The 19,224-nt window shown below is 40.1% G+C and overlaps 1 protein-coding gene across 1 annotated transcript in view; it reads left to right on the forward strand.

The window, feature by feature from the left end:
• Nucleotides 1–17,703, forward strand: part of mei4 (meiosis-specific, MEI4 homolog (S. cerevisiae)) — a 42,588-nt gene extending 24,885 nt beyond the window's left edge. The window contains exon 5 of the mRNA XM_060882852.1: nucleotides 17,289–17,703. Coding sequence (XP_060738835.1) covers nucleotides 17,289–17,540 — 252 coding nt within the window. The 3' untranslated portion in view covers nucleotides 17,541–17,703. The remainder of the gene's footprint in view (nucleotides 1–17,288) is intronic.
• The last annotated feature ends 1,521 nt before the right edge of the window (nucleotides 17,704–19,224 follow it).

A 19,224-nucleotide genomic window follows, 5' to 3' on the forward strand; every position in this document is an offset into this window, starting at 1 on the left:
AGGCAGTTTAACTCCAACATTGATTTTTCAATTAGAAGGGTTTTGTATTGATCAGCGATGGCATATCTATGGAAGAACACAAGCGGACAAAGAACAAAGGCGCCAAAATAATCTCAAATATAAAGCCAACCATTTATTTATTTATTTATTTATTTATTTATTTATTTATTTATTAATGAATATATTTCTTTATTTTTGGGTCACCTATCTGTATATGCGTACCGCGTCGGCAAAGAAGCTTTTCAGTACGACAGTAATTCAGCGACGTGAGGGAACAATAGAAGAACAAATTTTTTGTCTCATTTTGTTTGGATGTCATCACAGCCAGCGCTCACGAGCATACGCATCTATTCAGCTCGGTGGAGTAATGAAGTAATTATCGCAAACAGCACCAGCCTTTCCGTCAGCAGCAGCTGGAGTGAAACAGAAGCTCCATCCCTCTCCAACTCACCCTTATTGTGCTCTCATTCTCTTTGTCCCGCTCTCGCTTTTTTCATCTTGACTAACGCCTGGTAAACTATTATGCGCGTCTTTCTTTCTTATTTTTTAATAGGAGGAAAATGCAACTGATACGAGTGTCAGGGATGAGCGAGCTCGAATGTATTTGCACCACGTTTGACCGCGGCACTTTAACCGAAGGCTTATCAAGCACGTCGAGCTCGAGGTTCAGGAGAGAGGATGCCGAAAGACGGATGCTATATAGAAGTTCACTCGTAGATCTTCTCATCTTTAAAAAAGTTAATGTTTCAACCTCGAGATAAAAGGATCGCTCAAAGAAGTTTGACTTGATACTGATGGTTTTATATCACATTCTCAGAATGTTGGCCATATTGTTTATGAAATTCCTCAGAGGATAGACGGCAAGTAGGTCAATCAGCAGGGGAGTGTATATATATACACACACACACACACACACACACGCTTTCAAAAGTATTGAGAAATAGCCAAAAAAGCACAGCAGTCACACCACGACACCTGGCACATAGCCTAGGTTTCGTGAGCCGAAACAAAACAAATGAACCAATAAACAAAAATATCTGCAGGTTTTTGTCAGTGTTTCTGACAAAACCAAAACCAAACCTCAGTTCATCCACTGGGAACCGTTGTCATTTCCTGACACTGCTGTGTTTCTTGTTTGGCGATTACTCAGAGGATGTTTAATAGTGTGTGTGAGAGCAGCTGACCGAAGCATGCAAAGGAGCTTCACAGAGTGTGTGTGTTAAACATGAAAGTGACTTGACTTGTACACGCACACCACACACACACATCCAGAAAACTTGTCTTCGCTGTGACTTTAACAGCGGCGTATCATGTCGATAGGAGAGAACGGAGGAAAAGCTTCCAGGAAGTACAGCATAACTCGGTCAACTCGGCACGCACAAAACATCACACCTTTAGGAACACACAAGACTGGAACACTGAAGAATAGAAAAAACAACAAACATCCTGTTCTTTCTTTAGTCTTCAACTGCTCATTTTGGGTGACTCTGGGCTGATGTGCCTCAGAGTCCTGTTCTTGGCTGACAGGAGAGGAACCTGATGTGGTCTTCTGCTGTTGTAGCTTATCCATAGTTCTGAGATGCTTTTCTGCTCACCATAGTTGTAGTCATTAATTTACTATGGACTAGACTAATATATACTAGATCACTCTTTTTTAACCATCCTTTATTATTATTATTATTATTATTATTATTATTATTACTATTATTATTATTATTATTATTATTATTATTATTATTATTACTATTATTATTATTATTATTATTATTATTATTATTATTATTAAGCTGAGTGAAATGCAGTTTGAGGTTATTATATTTCTATGTATGGAAAAGCCGTGAAAAAGCAAAGAGACCAGCTTCACTAGACACACTCCCTTCCTTCTCTCATCAGCCGGTGTCCATGGACACACACACACACACACACACACACACACACACACACACACACACACACACACACACACACACCAAGAGGATCTCTTCTATCATTTAATCTCACTCGTGAGCACAAAACCAGGAACAATGGCCTGTGTAAGATTCTTCTTTAAACCCGGCTTCCCTCACCCGTGACGATTTACCAACTGTAACAACTTCATTGGGGTTCCGACGCTTCAAGGACAGAGAAAGAAAAAGCAAACCTTCGCCGAGCAGCAGTGCCTCACTGCCCTACATGTTGGGCTCTACTGAAGATAAACTTTATGTAGTGTTAGAAAGAAGCAAGGGAAATATTTTCCGGCACTGTCAGATTTTACAGAAATGTGGTCTGTTCGTAGCTGGAGGCTCGGTAGTCTCTTAACTGGAGTTCTGAGTGTTTTCTTTAGGTCCACTAAGATAATCAGGGTTAATACAACAGCAGAGAATTTGATTCAAGGAGATAATTGAAGGGCAGAGGGACAGGGTAACAAAATAACACTAGAGATTCTGGTACATTCTGCCAACTAACAGGGTCAAGAAGCACCTCCGTTCACAGAAATCAGCAATTTAACATGACTCATGTTCAACCTTCAAACCTTTCTTGATGTTTACAGGTGAAATTGTTAATTTATCACTATGTGGAAAGTAAGAAAGGTAACCGTCAGAGTCCCGGCCTCAGCACCAGAGTTTTATGGCTCAGAAAACACGTTTGCCTTCCAGTCATTTTATAAACACTCTCTAATAGACTCCACCCCCATCGTAAGCAACATGGCTCAGCACAGTCAGCTCATTCTGCCGACAGCGAAAACCTTTAGAACTGGTGAAGGGGCTGAATGTGAGCGATATGGCTGAAAACTGTATCACGATATCAGTGTTTCATATCGGTCGATATCGATAATTATTGATATTTTTATGACTCATTTAAAATAAGGACCAGGAGAAAAATATATTCCATTTAAACATTTTTATTTTAAACTTAACCTTCCTCTGATCATAATCCCCTCAGTTATTAAGACAGAAATGTCAACAACCAGGAAAATTCAAATAATTAAAATGTAAACATAAGTCTAAAGTCACACTGAACACTTAACAATGATCTCTTAACATTTAAGGTGCAAAATGAAAGAAAATGTAAGAAATGCTTAATAAAGTGTAATAAAATAGTGCAAAGTGTTAAATATAAACATAGAGAAACGGCCTTGCATAATTTGCAGACGACATTGGTGTGACTACAGTCAGACTTATAATATCCAAAAAACTGTCATACTAGTGAGCTGACTTCCTCTTTTATTTACAATTTCCTCGCTCGCTGCAGCACTGCTTATCAGTTTCTGCTTATCAGTCATCGGTTACTGAAGAGGAATCCAGCAGACCAGCACGAGACAACGATATGGCGCAACCAAACATGATACTGTTACATTATTGGCTGTTAGCGTGTCACTCACTATGTTGCTAGGCTACCAGAGAGTGAGTGCCTTTGTTAATGCAACCAAACTTGCTTCGCAACCTCTGTTTAATTCCGACAAAGAATAAAAAATATCGAACGTTTTATCGAACACATTTTTTATTGATATCGATCAAGTGTCTATCGCGATACATATCGTTATCGGTTTATCGCCCAGCCCTAATTAGTTGTGTTGATGAGAACTGTCTGAATGGCTGGCAAACAAATCAGCTTAGAAAAAAGGAAAACAAAAAAAGCAAACATCACTCTTGGTAGCATGCTAATTCTAGTTGAACCGTCAGGCCAGATTTTGCCGAACCTACCTCCAAAACCATTAGAGTGTCAGAGAGGATTTTGTCGAGTCCACTGACTGTGTTTATTCAGAAGTGTTTTTTGTGCTTGAAACATTTTTGTTGTATCAGATTGTAACCTACCAGATTCTTTAACTTGGTGGCTAGAAAGATTATCAGATGCTCTTCGTTCTGTAGATGAAGTACTTCGGCTGAGACCTGATATCGTGTTTAGATCCTTTTATTTATCCCGTATTTTCTTTGTTAACTTTTTTGAGCAGGAAAGAATGAATTCAGAACACCGATTGGATGGAAAACTGAGAAATCTTGACAGTGTGCACCGTGAGCAGGTCTGGCGTTTTCATGTTAACAGCTGTCAAAAAGCCTTGGAGAGCTAAAGCAAAGCCTTCGTCCTCTTTACACTACAACTCATTAGATCTTTGGCTCCAGTGGAAACTCTTGGGACCGTCACACGGCCTCGAGGCTTTTTTCACTCGAGTTTCAAGGCAAGTCAACTTTGATTCAGATATTTTTTTTTTTCTTTTAAAGTTTTCTTTTTTATTTCCAGAAGCAACATGCTAGACAATAAGTCTTTGTATTACATGAAAGGAGGTTAAACACATTTACACTTGAAGCCTTCTCAACAAGGTTTTCACTGAAATGCTACAAAATAAAACCGAGCGATCGTACGTCAGATCGCGCGACTGTTGACGGGAACAATCGAGTTTTTACACCAGCTGCGAGTCAAAATGTTGTGGAATCACATTGCCATATTTTGCCCATATTTCAAGCGATTCGTGCTCGCATCAATCACAACAAAATAAAAAGCTCAAGATTGCACTTTGCGTGCGCTTGATTGCTACCCTGCTGCTTCCAGCTGGTTTGAAAAGCTACACTGATTAGCATAGGATTGTGTTGCGAGCGCCACAATTATCGCCTCAGGTTTTGAAGTGAGCTTTACTGTCCTTGAAGTTAACTGCCTGCTGTCACACTGGAAGCACTACAGGCTAATTAAGCAGAGATTTGCCTTTTACAGCTTATTGTAATAATTTCCATTTATTTTCAACCTACAGTTAGTCATCATGATTATGTTAAATACCTAAATATAAAAAAAAACACTGCTAGCTAGATGCATCTGGAAAAATGCCAACGATGGAAATTTTTGTTCACTTTTCTGGCCACAAGCTTCAGAATCTCGAAGGCTGCAGTGTAATTGATTAGTAGCGCTTTGGGTTGCTTGATTTGATCCTTGCAAGTCTCCAAGAACTCACTACGAAGTTGCCAGGAGGCGCTCTGAATGCTGGTAATTCCTAATCTTGCCGCTAATTTGAAACATTCTGGAGGGAAATTTAGTGTTTGTTTATAAATTCACCAGTGTATATCAGCATCATAGCTGAGGACTTTGTCATGTCACTGATCTGGACACACCCACATCTAATCTCCAGCATGTGCTGTTGCTCCTTTCGCCAGAACTCATTAAAAACGAATGATCTGCGGTCACGATCCGCGAGCCCCGTTTCATCTGCTTCAAGTCATAGCGTTTGCACAGAGTTTCTGCACTCTATGTATGTATGGTTTGTGAAACCTTGTCATGTCATATCAATGACATTTATCTATATCAGATAATTACAAAATTGACACGAAGCACCTCAGCACAAGGACAGGATTTAACAGCTCGGCGTAAAATTGGGTCGCGTTTAACTCTCCATCTTCTTTTAATTCTATACAGCACTTTATTAGAGACAGCATTCAGTGACGGATCAGAAACAATCCACAACTATGAGGAAAAAAATTCCAGCCTGAAGGGACTGGTCATCAAACGTCAACATATTGATTAGAAAAGCGTATGACCCTGTAGTTCTGCACTTTAACCACACTCAAGGTCACTGTGAGGAAGATCATTGGCTCAAATCAGGAAGTATTATGTCTGTCGTTAAAATATACCGACAGATTTTCAACATATTTACATTACTCTGGTGTTAGCAAAGATGCTTATGTTCATGCAGAAGGAAGTAAAACGAATATTACTGAGCCGCCGTGATTGGCTCTCTTCCACAGCGCGAGCTTTTCGGCCGCTCTCGTCGTGCGGAGGAGGTGCTAGCGTCTATCACAACAAGACAAAAACAATGTTTATTTGTATTTTATAAAAATAAAACCGAGGATTTGTTTTTATTCATAATGAAGCAAGGATGGAGCAGTTTGCCAAGCGCACACTTTCCTTGTTGAACGTGTTAAACGTGAATCCGGTCCGTATCCCTGGAACCGTGGGTGAGGTGGGACTGGGACTCTGGTCCGTCAGGGCAGCATGAACACACACGCTTAACACCTAGAGGAGATTTATCTTTATCTTATTCACTTGCATGTTCTGGGAGTTAACCACAATGTACAGTGCTTTGCATAAGTAATCGCCCCCATCTTGTTGATCTTCTACACCTTGAAGTATCTTAAATAGAATTAATTAAGATTGTATGTGCACTCAATACCCCAAGGAGTCTTTCTTTTTTTACTCAAATAAGCATTCTGTTTGCATAAGTATTCACCCCCTGTCCATAACCCTTATATTAGTTTTTTGACCATCATCATAAGTCATATAATTAGTGTCACATCATCTGAGGATAAGCAGCATCGCGAAGACCATCAACGAGCTGTCAAGTGCCGGGCAGCTGAGAGAGGTTTAACTGTACAATGTCTGAACCCTCATTTCCTAACGATGAACAATTCCTTTGGCGAAAGATCAATTTTAATTTTGTTTCATTGCTGCAATAAGAAATTGATCTTAGAAAGGGGGAAAAAATCTGTGGTGCAGCCCCACAACTGATGCTAAATTAAATATATATAGCTAATAGCTAGAAATAATAATAAAGGTGGCCCAGCTGCTCTCAGTGCTATTTCTCTCCCTCACTAATTCTCTAAAATCCCATTTCCAGACTTCTCTAGATAATTATATTGAAACATGAAACCAACCCCCCAAAGTATTACAAACCCCCACCCCAAACAAATAAATCTAGATTTTACACCATAAAAGTCTGTGTATTTTATAGAAACAATAATATTTTAAAACATTCTTGTTAATATAAGCTTGTTATTAACTATCCTCAGAGCTGCTGGTATAGAAAAGTAATCAACACATTCTAACCAATCAGCAACAAGATTTCAGCTGTGCTGGGGTGTGTTTTGAGATGCTTTTCTGCTCACCACAGTGATCATGAGCAGCTGTTTGAACGAATAGACGACCTGTCAGCTCTGGCCGGTCTCTTTACTACTTACCTTTCTTGTTAACGGAAATTCAAATTTTTCTACTTCAGCAGTTTGTCTAATAGAAAATACTCTTTTTGAGCTCTTTCTGAGAAGGATACATACCACCACAAGTCTGAAATTGATGGTGATGGATAATTGATGCTTTGGGCTGGTGGTTCAAAAGCTTTTGTGAAGATTGATGGCATTATTAGGTCTGCTAAGATGTCACAAAGATGCCACGGGCTCTCAAACGGCACCGCAAAAGAGAGTTTGTTCCGTCGTCTGGGGATCGCAAGTTCTAATCCTGAACAGTGCTGTAGGAACCTGTGGCCAGGAGCAAAGAAAGTAAAACTGGCTGTGCTGTCTGTGAGGAAGAGATGGCATACTCTAACTTTGCTGTCCGTCACCGTGACACTAGGTGACTCCGAGGCCACGAATGCCGAAGCGAGCAGATAGAGAAACATGGAATGCTCGATTTCATTGCTTATCCTCACTTTTCTTAAAATATTATTATTACTAGATCGAACGATGTTGAGTGAGCACGGTCAGTTCACATAGTATTAATGTCAATCTGTCACATTGTGAAATCTAACAAAGGGTGTTGCCGCTGTTTGGAACTGTACTACTAAATTTGCTGGAATATTGCGGTTCTTGAGGACACGGATATGAATTCATGTTCTCCCCAACAAAGGAAATGTTTTCTTTAATGGTAGAAACCCACACACTTAAGATCGGATCATCATAGATAAAGTTCAACAAATGGACTCTTGGAGACAGCACCATCGATTTGCTGTCTTGTAAATCTTTGTGTTGTGGGCATATCGCACTGGCGCTGGTGGGGTAGGGTGGGGGGGGATCGAGAGAGAGATGCCCTGCAAAACATCTCTTCCTGAGGGGGGAAAAAAAATCAATTCGTGGAAGTTGTTGTGGTTCTGGATTGAGTTGGTTTTACAAGGGGATATACTGGGCATATCATACACGGCCTTGTTTTGATCTTTATCAGATTATATACAGTACAGACATTTACTCACTCACTCACTTACTCGTTCACCTACATGCTGCAATGGACATGCCTGTGGTGATTGATTTATTTTACTTATTTATTTATTTTAAATGTCGCTGGGGAAATCAGCTGATTTGCTTTACACAATCTATAGATTGCATCAAACATTGAGTTTACCCACAATGGTTTGAAAAACAAAAGACATCCAAGGAAACGTCTTATTGATGTGAGCGGTCAGAGAAGAACGGCCAGACAGGTTCGAACGAACTGGTAGGCTACCCCGGTGAGCGAAAATGCACAACTTGATGAGCAGAAGTTCCACTTGTGTCAGTCACAGCCTCACTGAACTAGAACAATTGGGAAAGCTACACCTGGTCTGATGGATCTGCTTTTCTTATGTTTGTTTGTAGATGGAAGGGCTTTAACAGAATAAAAACAAAGACTCTTATCAACATGGTGGTAGTGGTTATGTAATGGTGTGCATAATATCTTGATGCACACGGAGCCATTTTTTAAAATAACGAATAGAAATTTAAAATGTACCAGAGTCAATAGTATAGCCATGCAAACTGGCATCACTGGTGACTTGGCAGTCATCCGAAGCTGTCTGGGATGCGTTAGTGTTTACACCTCAAATGGAGCGTATCCCAGTGATGTGGTATTGTGACTAGTAGTCGGTAGTTAGTCATTACTGATGTGGTATTGTGACTAGTAGTCGGTAGCTAGTCATTACCGATTTTTAACAGGAACCGGAACCGCGCGGGAATTTTTTTGTTTCGGTTCCAAACGCGGTTCCGATGCAATTACAGGCAAAGCGCTGGGAGAAGTCAACTTAAATAGCCATGTCTTTCCTCATGAATATTAATTGTTTTACAGTCACGCAACCAAATTAATGCAGCTTACCACAGAAATCAGTCACTCGTGCTGCTTTGCTGAGGTACGCTTTGTGTTAAACATGTCTAAAAAAAAAAGTCTAAAGTGTGGATTAATTTCCAAAGCTACAACAAGGAAGCAAATCTACCCCATCATAAAAAAACAAAAACAAAAAAAAAACACATTTTCCAAAAATAAAGGACATCAGTGATGTGTGTTCTGAGTTTGGTGACAGTACAGTGTATTACAGTAAAGTTATTGACTGTTTTTTGTTTTCCCTTTTCGGGTTTTGCACTTTACTGACGGTCCCTTGGAATCTGTCTCTTAGGTGTTTGCACATAGAGACTTATGTATTTTGTCCAACGCGGAGGAAAGCTGATATTGAGGAAACTTGGGTTGTACCTGCGTTGTAGCTGCCTCTATACATTACTACAATAAAAAAGAGGCGTTATTTGTGTAATAAGAGTGTTTAGGTCAGGAGCTATTGACTCGGGAAATTCGAATCTGTGAATATGGAGCCAACTTTACTTAAGTCCCTCTGAGAGGGTTTTCTCCACAGCTGGAGATACAATAAGCCAGGAAAGGTCTCGTCTTCTCCCAGAGAAAGCAGACGTTCATTTTTCTTCAGAAAAATTGCTAACTGTTTTGCTAAGTTGTAATTCTGAATGTTAAATTTGATGTTGGATTTATTTCAATTTAAATTGATATGAATTGAAATGCTCTGTTTAAAATATTTAAAGAGTGATTAATAAACACAAAGGGAATTGTTTAAGTATTGTGCATTATTTTTCACATTTCTTTTATTATGGAATCGGAATCAGAACCGGGAATCGTAAGGCAGGAACAGGAAACAGGAACAGGAAAATTCCTTTTGATACCCAACCCTAGTAGCTAGTCATTACCGATCCCAGTGATGTGGTATTGTGACTAGTAGTCGGTATAACATGATGATATAACATGATTTTTGATCTCAATATTTAAAAGCCACTTGGCTAAAATCTTTGTAAATATTAACAACAAATTGAAAATCATCAGCATGAATGTTTCGGTACTGTATGTAAAAATCCAGTACCGCATGTCCCTTTTATCCCATTTTCCTCCATCACTTCCTAAAAACATGCAGGTGGATTACCATTTGTAAAAAGTGCCCCTAGTTTAGTTGCTAATTGTGACAGTCAAACAGTAACACTTAGTCACTGGGCAAATATTTAGCGCACTAAAAGGCTAGATGTTTTTGCCACTTGTGTATCTCCTCTGATACATCTGTAAACATTGACCTTCAAGAACAGCAATGTTTTTCTTTCCCCCCTTGAGTAAAGCTACAGGGATTGAAAAGACCCCGCTCAGACAAAAGGCCACGGCATCATAACATAACAGAGCGCAATGAATGAAACGAATCAAGCACAAAGTCAGAGAGTCTTCAGCAAAGTCAAATCCTTGGCTGTAAATCTTAACCCTCGGCTGCAGAAACTTTGGCCCACGGCGTCAGAGGAGAAAACTCCCACGTATTATTCTTTAAGAGTGCAGGGGCACCTGAGTCTCAGCTCTTTTCCTGTTTACATGATTTAACAGTGTGAGTCATTGGTTTGGTCTCACACTAGTAAGTAGCATAAGTAGCGTTTAAAATAAATCTTTTTGTGTCAAGCGACTGTAACCTGCGGTAGTCTTATGGAAAAATCTTTACGGTTCCACTGTCTTTATTACGTCCTTATTTAGTTACCATTATGATCATTATAATCAAACAGTATTTTCCTCCTATAAAAAGTACTAGTATTTTTGTTCTTCTAAAATCACTCAATCTCACTCGCTCATTTTCTACCGCTTATCCGAACTACCTCGGGTCACGGGGAGCTTGTCTCAGGCGTCATCGGGCATCAAGGCAGGATACACCCTGGACGGAGTGCCAACCCATCACAGGGCACACACACACACTCTCATTCACTCACACAATCACACACTACAGACAATTTTCCAGAGATGCCAATCAACCTACCATGCATGTCTTTGGACCGGGGGAGGAAACCGGAGTACCCGGAGGAAACCCCCAAGGCACGGGGAGAACATGCAAACCCCACACACACAAGGCGGAGGCAGGAATCGAACCCCCAACCCTGGAGGTGTGAGGCGAACATGCTAACCACTAAGCCACCGTGCCCCCCTTCTAAAATCACTAAATTTAAAATTTTCAGTGGGTGCTTTTTCTTCAAGGTTTTTTTTTTTTTCTTGTTTCTGTTTGGGAAATCACATAAAAACATAAAGGGTCTTTTTCTATTATAGATGCTTGATGAACATTTGTTTCTGTACTTTCTTGCACTATTTTAGTAAATATAATGTTCACAGATCTCGAAAAAAAAATGGAGAAACCTTCAATAAAACTTTGTCTGATCACATCAAGTTTGGTAATCCATTGATTCTTCCTTCACAAAGTTTAACTCGACCCCAGAGCAACAGATTATACGAATATTATATTTTCATAGACCTGGCGTCCAGTCACTTTCAGTAATGTGACTCTTCAGTAATGTGAGTGATTCATACCTAGCCTTAAAGGTGGGGTGTACGATGTTTGAAAGCCAATGTTGACATTTGAAATCACCAAAACAAACACGTCCCTAACCCAAATGGGTCCCACCCCTGTATTGATAGCTCTGCCCACACATACATACGTAACCCAGGCAACTAATGGAAAGAAATGTGTCTTTATAATAGCTGAAGGGAAGAACAATACGATTGCAGGTAAACAAACAAGCTAAAATGACACACAAGCATAATCATGCAAAGGACGGCATATATTAGTTCTGTGTAACAAAGCAAAACCAACGTTACTCACCTATCGAGAAGGAACAAAGCGACCTCGGCGTCCCATCGCAGGCCTTCCCGCTCCTTCAGTTCTCTCCAGCGTTGGAAAGCTGATCCTACAGTATATTAATACGGTTTCTGCTTCTTGCCTTATCGTAATCCTTTTTTGCTTTTTGTTTTTATCCGCCATGTCAATGTTTCAATCGCTTTCTGCTAATGTCACACATGCGCACTGAACACTCTCTCCGCCCATATTGACAAGACACGCCCCCTTTCTGCTCATTGGCTACATGTTAGTTTTGTTTGTCGGCCCGACTCAGTTTTCTGAAGCATTTCTCAAACATCGTGCACCGCACCTTTAATCATAAACAGTTGTAAAGTCGCATATTTAATTGAAGTTCATCTCTCTGGCTATTTGACATTCATGGTGTTTCATGCTGTCGATACAGCTGTTGTGCTTGGACTGTTGCAAAAGCACAGCCTGGGAGATGCAGGAATAATTCAAATGCGACTTTTTTAGAAGACTTTGAACCCTGGGAGACTGATGGACCTCCATGGGTTAGGATCATGGTCGTGTTTGAACCTAATTTTTTTCTTTCTGATAACCGTGAAGCAAGTAATACTTGTCCTAGTTTGCAGCTTGCCAGGTCTTTGCTCTCTTCCTTCTCCTCCTCCTCCTCCTTCTTCTCTGTATCTGGCCTATTAAAGGCGGCAGAAGCAGAGCTCGTACTGGGTCCTCACTGGGACTCTGCTCTCAGGCACAATGGACAGCCTATGCATTTAGATGAGTGTTAATTCTGCCGAGGCAGAAAGAATGAGGTCCACCCAACTGCACCACGACCCAACAGTAGGACTTTCCACAGCGCCACTTGCTTCATTAGACATGTTTCTAAATGTCTTATTTTTGGGTAGCATCGTTCATATCAAGCTTTTACTCCTGTATGATGGGAATGGGTTGAATTTTAAGTAAGGAGGAGTGGGAATAAACAAGACTCATCCAGCTGCTCATCCTGTCATATTGCTGTTCCTGCTGCTTCTTGGCTTTTTTTACCCCGCTTATTTTCTCTCAATTTAGAAGAACGAGGCATGCTGTAGTGTTCTCTAGGGAGAAATAATTTGTGCTCTTTCTATATTGCTTTTGCTCTTTGTTATATCAGTCTCACTCCTCCAGAGATAGTGGCTTGTGATTGAGTGACTTAGCAGTAAGACTGCAGTGACGTATTCCGTTACCGCTACTCATCCCTTAGCCTCAGCACGTTTCCATAGTGAACCAAAGAGGCAGCGAGTTCCACTGTCTTGTTATCATGCCTCATCCCTTTAAGAGCAACTCTAGAAACCAGGCATGAAAAATTTCAAAATAGGTTCATATTTTGATCGTTTCTAACTTGTAATAAAACCTGGACAAATAATGGCATAGCTTATACAGAATGGTGCGAAAAACAAAAAGCTTTTAGTAACATAATGTTACAGTAACTGAAGTAACCAATCTTTACAACCCTGGCAAGCATAAAATATGCTAAATCATGAGGATGGGCTACAAAAATAAAAGCCTGCATTAATTTTTAGTAGCTTCTAGACATCTCTACAACTCGGATCCAAGTTCTTGCCATATGTGTGTGTGTATATATTATATATATATATATATATATATTTACTCGTGTGTGTGTATGTATGTTGTTGTAGTGAATCAGCCCAAGGTTTCATGTATTATCCACTCTGAAATGCTCCCTCGTCCCTCCTCCATCAAATCATATGAATGCCACCAACCGAAGAGGATGAAGGCTTTGCACATGCTTACTCTGAAACCCAGCCAGCCAATTTCATCTATTTTTGAACAGATGCTTATGCCGCATCACAGTGTGCTGTAAAATCCTCAGGTGCTATCTGGATTTTTCCTCATACATGAGCTCACAGATGCACAGGATTGGCAAACGCCCCTGTGTTCATCCCTTCCACCAAGAAAGCATAGTGTTTTTTTTTATTCATCGTCGACTCTCATAATTTGGCACCAACAACCAACAATGGTCAAAGGTGTGAACATCAGCTGATCTTGATGTGATTTTGGACGTCAATGCTGCTACTTGATTGAATAATGGCCTGAATATGCATGTGTATGGGTGGCCCTTAGTGAGTGTACAAACTCTCTCTCTCTCTCTCTCTCTCTCTCTCTCTCTCTCTCTCTCTCTCTCTCTCTCTCTCTCTCCCTCCTCCTTATTACTTTCCCCCATATCTCACCATAAGTTGTCCTGAAGCACAGTCCATCGCACTACGTTCCTGGGGGTCCAGATTTGAAAGCAATGACGTTTCACACACAGATTTATCATCTCAGAATACTCCCTTTATTCTAATTTTTCTCTTAGTTGCTTCTTTCAGGCTTTGTTTTTTTTAGTCACATTACTTCTAGGATAGCGTCTTTTCATCTCTATTAAAGTTCAAACCCCTGTCCCCGACCACCGACCACCACCCACCACACCCCATTTTATTTGGGTCTAAACTCATTCACTCTGTAGTTTCTCTATGACCGCTCGATTCAGTACATTTATCATTCTTGCCTAAATACAGCTGTCAGCTAAATGAGTGGGCAACCAAAGTACCAACCAAAATCAAATGTGCTGAGGAAGATCTTTTTCTTGCACCATTGATGAATCATCTGGGGTTTGTTCGATATTGCATGTTACATAAGTTATGGGGAAGGGATGAGAAGGTTCAGCTCAGGAGCAAGCAGTTAATCCTTTTAATAAACATCCTCACTGACGTGATGGGCCTAAGCACGAGAGAGCATTTCCTGTGAGCACGTATAATGAAAAAAAAAAGAAATATTGTTGCAACGAGCCAGACGTCAGAGCCAAAAGGGATTCCCCCGAGAAAGAAGTACTATAGTCATACTATTGTGAGACTAAAGGACTTTTTACACCTGGTCACTTCATGTGTTTTCTGTGATCAGATAGCTATCCGATGGTAAAAAGACAAGGTCTAAAAGTCCTCCGAAAAGTTTTCGAGACGGATATAAATCTGATGGTTCAAACCACTTCAGGAGGTGGTCTGGGACGCATTTCAGATGAAACTGGACAGGTGTAAATGAAGGTGGTTGTTCAAGCCACATACGTCAGCGCTATACTCCTCCCAAACGGAAGTACGTCACTCGCAAGTGACTCACGAGTCGTGCATCGCGCCAGAAACAAATAACATCAAACATCGCCAGCGAAAATGCAGCAAACAGTAAATGTAAACATTTGTAACAGTAAAACAGTTTTTCCGCCTTCTTTTTGATTGCATTCTGAAAACCGCACACACCAAAGCGTGTTCCATTTCAATTACCCCGGAAATGAGGTAAAATATATTAGCATTTTGGGCGGGAGTAGAAAGATCGGATCGATATCCGATTCGCCGAGACGCATTTATGTGGCCTAATGTAAATGGAACAGTTTTAACAAATCAGATAACTATCGGATCAGAGAAAACACATGAAGTGACCAGGTGTAAAAAGGCCCTAAGGCTTTGAAAAAATCTTATTTCCTAAATTTGTCTAAGCTTTAGGGCGTCCGTTAGATAGCTGTTGGGTTTAACAAACTCAGAAGTATGAGCAGATAAAATAAGAATTTAATTAAAGTATATTTTTAAATTTTAAAGTCTTAACAGTTAACGATCCATTCATGGTTCCTGTTTAAGTTACGCTAGATCAAGTCAGATGATACCAGATGACCCAGAGCATGTTCTGCATTATGAATAGCAAAACCCACTTCAATCAAAACCTTTTTGTTTGTGCAGCAGGAAAAGCGTTCATGGTATCGTCTGGAGCTTGTGTTTGAATCCTGATGATGGCCCGGAGTGTCTGCGAAGGATGGTGTTACTCAACCTCTGGTTGATCAGATGAAGTCTATCCATTCATGATAGAAGATACTTCATTCCAATTTGGGAAGAAATGCCAGATGCAGAATATGTGAAAGAGGTTGATGTTTATAGGTTGAAGCCATGCTGATGCATCAATACCAACAATAAGTCAACAAATATTATATTTTTTTTATTATAGCAATATTTTTACATTTAATACAAGATTTTTGTTGGTGTTTTTCCCCTTCACTGGAGTCAACCTTGAACAATTTTGATCTTGTTTTGCCTGCTTCTTTCTAAAGTAATTAAACACCAGGATGAACGTTATCTCTCCATTTTGTCACCTTCAATCAAGCCGTGCCATCAAATTAAATCCGTCCCTGTGCTTTTCCGTGCCAGCGTGGTTTTGCCTCGATGCAAGTTTTATGAATCTCTTTTTATACCATCCTCCTCCTGGAGGTCCCTTTTAAAGAGCTTTTCCTCCACATTCAGAATTTTTTTACAGCTGGATCAAATATAATAGAAGCGGGTGAATATTCACACTGAACAAGCAGGTGCTCTTGAATTCCAAATATCTTGAAGTCACATTTCTCCTAAAATTAATGTTTCGTTGCTGGCGGTTTCTGAACTCTCCTCAGACTTCCATGAGTGTGATGGGGTTTTGGAAGAAAAAAAAAAAAAAACATCTTCAGCTGTAGTCTTTGATAGTCTTTGCCTTGTAGTCTTTATGGCTGAATGTATTTTTTGTGGTAGTCCCTTACGTACTCTCCTGCTTCCTGGGGGCACTTTTAGCAGAGGCAGTAAGTAAACAACCATCTGCTGGGATTCATTCAAAAGGCTCCTTGCTTTCTGATGGTTCATTTTCAAAGCTTTGTTCTAGTTCGAATAACAAGAGCAAACTTGTGACAAGATGCAGAAGTTAGTTTCTTAAACGATGCCCTTTGATTATGGCTTGTGTCTTTCATTTTTTCGCTCAACATGTTAAAAGGCAGATAAAGAGAGATCTAAAAATGCAGGAGGTTAGAATATTAAAGTCTTTATCAGTTTTCGATTCAATTTAAGTTTATTTGTATAGCGCTTTTTAAAACTGACATTGTCTTAAAGCAGCTTTCCAGAACATAAACATAAAACAAAAGGTTAATATAAAGAATAATAAAGATTAATAGAGTACAAAATTCAAGATTAATATTAGATATATTTAGTTCACAATGTGTATGTGTTTATCCCCATTGAGCAAGTCTGAGGTGACTCAGGTGACTGTGGGGAGGAAAAACTCCCTTAGATGGTAAAAGGAGGAAACCTTGAGAGGAACCAGACTCAAAGGGGAACCTCATCCTCATCTGGGTGACACTGGAGGGTGTGATTATAAATATACAGTCTGATAAATGTTGTATTGATCTCTCAAAAGGGTTCACATCTCCTCTAAAGTTTCCCAAGTCCAACTGGAGCCGGTAGATCTGTAGATGCCTCAGGATCCTCAGTTCTACACTTACAGACCAGATTTTTATACCATGTCTCATTCTACCCGTTTTTCTTTCACCCGATCCTTTTGACTTTTTACATTTCTGTAGAAAGATCTTTGTATATTTTCAGCCATCACAACATGCTAGATGTGAAGGCATAAGGTCATCAGAAACATATCAGTAAGCCTTTGAATCCACACGTCTGTCATCCAGCCTTGCTTATGGAGTGCCTAAAGCTTTTTGGTAGTATCTGGTTGGACTAGATGTTGAAGGATTTATATAAATAAAAAAATAGAAATGTGTAAATCTAATGTTAATATTCATCTTGTGTCAAAGTTGTGTATATCCTAACCGCGCTCGATAACTAATCATCTCCCGTTTGCGGATACTTGAACTTTTGCTGACCAGTGAATACCCCCTTGTGTTGTTTTCCAGGAAGTTCCTGAGGGACAACAGCCACAGCAGGTCGACTGGGTCAGATATGACAACTCCTTTTACCTTTTTTGGATCCTAGAGCAGCTCCTTCAAGCCAGGTCATGTAGCACAGGGAGCGAGCACCACCACCACCTCCAACTTTCCCAGTTGGAAAAACACATCCTTCCTCTTTCGGATGAGTTTCCCCTGTTCGCTCTTTACATGTGGAGAATCGAGGGACTTCTTAAACCTGCTTGCACTCGAAGGACCTGAGCTTCAAAGCTCCTGTGTTTTTCTTCCTGACTTAGTTTTTCTCCATATCTCTCAGGCAAGATGATGTTAAAAAAATATAGACAGTCAGTGTGCAGTTATTGGTCAAGTCCTTGGACTAAATCTAAGACATGTTGTTAATGACAAATAAACCAAGTGAACTGTTCTTCTGATTCATTTGCCTTTATGAATGAGCTGGTCTGTAAGTGTAGAACGCATTTACAGGAAAGGTAAGTGTTAAACTGATTTTGGGGAATTATTATGGACTACGCATTGGGATTTTTATGTTGCCGCTCACCTGAACACACTCAGAGAAGCAGACATAAGTGGTAGAGGTCTTCACGGGTCCATCTCGGGCACGGGTCGGGTATAATAATAGCGGCATCGGGTCTCGGGTAATTTAAAATGAATGTGTTTTTACCAAACGGACCCGAGAAGACCGGAACTACTGTATCTCGCTTGTGTGCATCGACTCGAGTCCTTTTCCAACCTCTCCTCTGTTTGCCAAGACCGCTTGCGACATCGTGTTGCTGGCGGTAAGCTAATTTTCGTTCAAACAGACCTGTCAATCAATTTTGAATCCACGCTGTAGCGGTTACTTTTCTGTCTGACTGGTGCATACAGGGCTGCATTCGGTGTGTGCAACATTCGGGTCCAGCCAGGTTAAAAAAAAATTGCCGTCGGGTCGGACTCGGGTCTGATTTTTTTGGGTTTGTCTCGGGTCGGGTCTTTCTTAAAAAAAATAAATTATGCACGTCGGGTTCGGGGTAAAAAGTGATTCGGGTCACTTCGGGTCGGATACATTTCTTTAGACCCGAGAAAACCTCTAATAAGTGGATCATCTTTTCAAGTGTGAGTATTTACACAACAATGGTTTAAATTCCATTTAATGTATGTCTTATTGCACGGTTGATAGAACCTTGTGTGTGTGTGTATGTGTGTGTGTGTGTATGTGTATACATGTTGCATATCAGTGACATCCAGTCCACTTATATACAACACTATACACATACACACACACACACCTTAACATGTTGTGGACTTTTCTCTGAAGCAAATTCTGACCAGTAATCTTGTGCAAGAAGCATCAGACCACTATCTAATCAGTAGCTTTTAATTGTCCCTTGTTGCCACCCAACAGCAATTAAGATAGTGTTAGATTCATCCTAAATATCCACATTAATCCTAAATACTTCCCTGGAGCCTGGCGCTGATCCTTCACTGATTAACACGATAGACTCCAATCTGTTTTACCTTCATCTCTCCGTTCTCTTTCACCGTACGCGTCTCAAAAAAGATGTCCGCTTTTATTAAATTCTCAGCTAACCTTTAATGATGGCTTATGATATTATCGTGCTGTCAGCTGTGATGGTATTACTGAACGTTTAACTGTTCAGGCACGAAAACAACATTGATTTCTTTCCCTTTTTTTTTTAGTTGAATGATGTTAATTTGGTATTTTTTTATAGCTGACTATGCAGTCTGTTTACAAGACAGCTGACAGGAACTTTTACTGTATATCTCATAATCTGACAGGGTGAAAATTACAACGGCTCACTAAATTTGAAATTATGTGTGTGTATATAAAATATCCATCCATCCATCCATCCAGTGTGTGTGTGTATATGTCAACATGTTTATTGCATGTTTATTGCATGCAGCAAGGTCTGAGACAGTGAAGTCAGTA

This window comes from Tachysurus vachellii, chromosome 12 (assembly GCF_030014155.1).
Source record: "Tachysurus vachellii isolate PV-2020 chromosome 12, HZAU_Pvac_v1, whole genome shotgun sequence".
Lineage (NCBI taxonomy): Eukaryota > Metazoa > Chordata > Actinopteri > Siluriformes > Bagridae > Tachysurus > Tachysurus vachellii.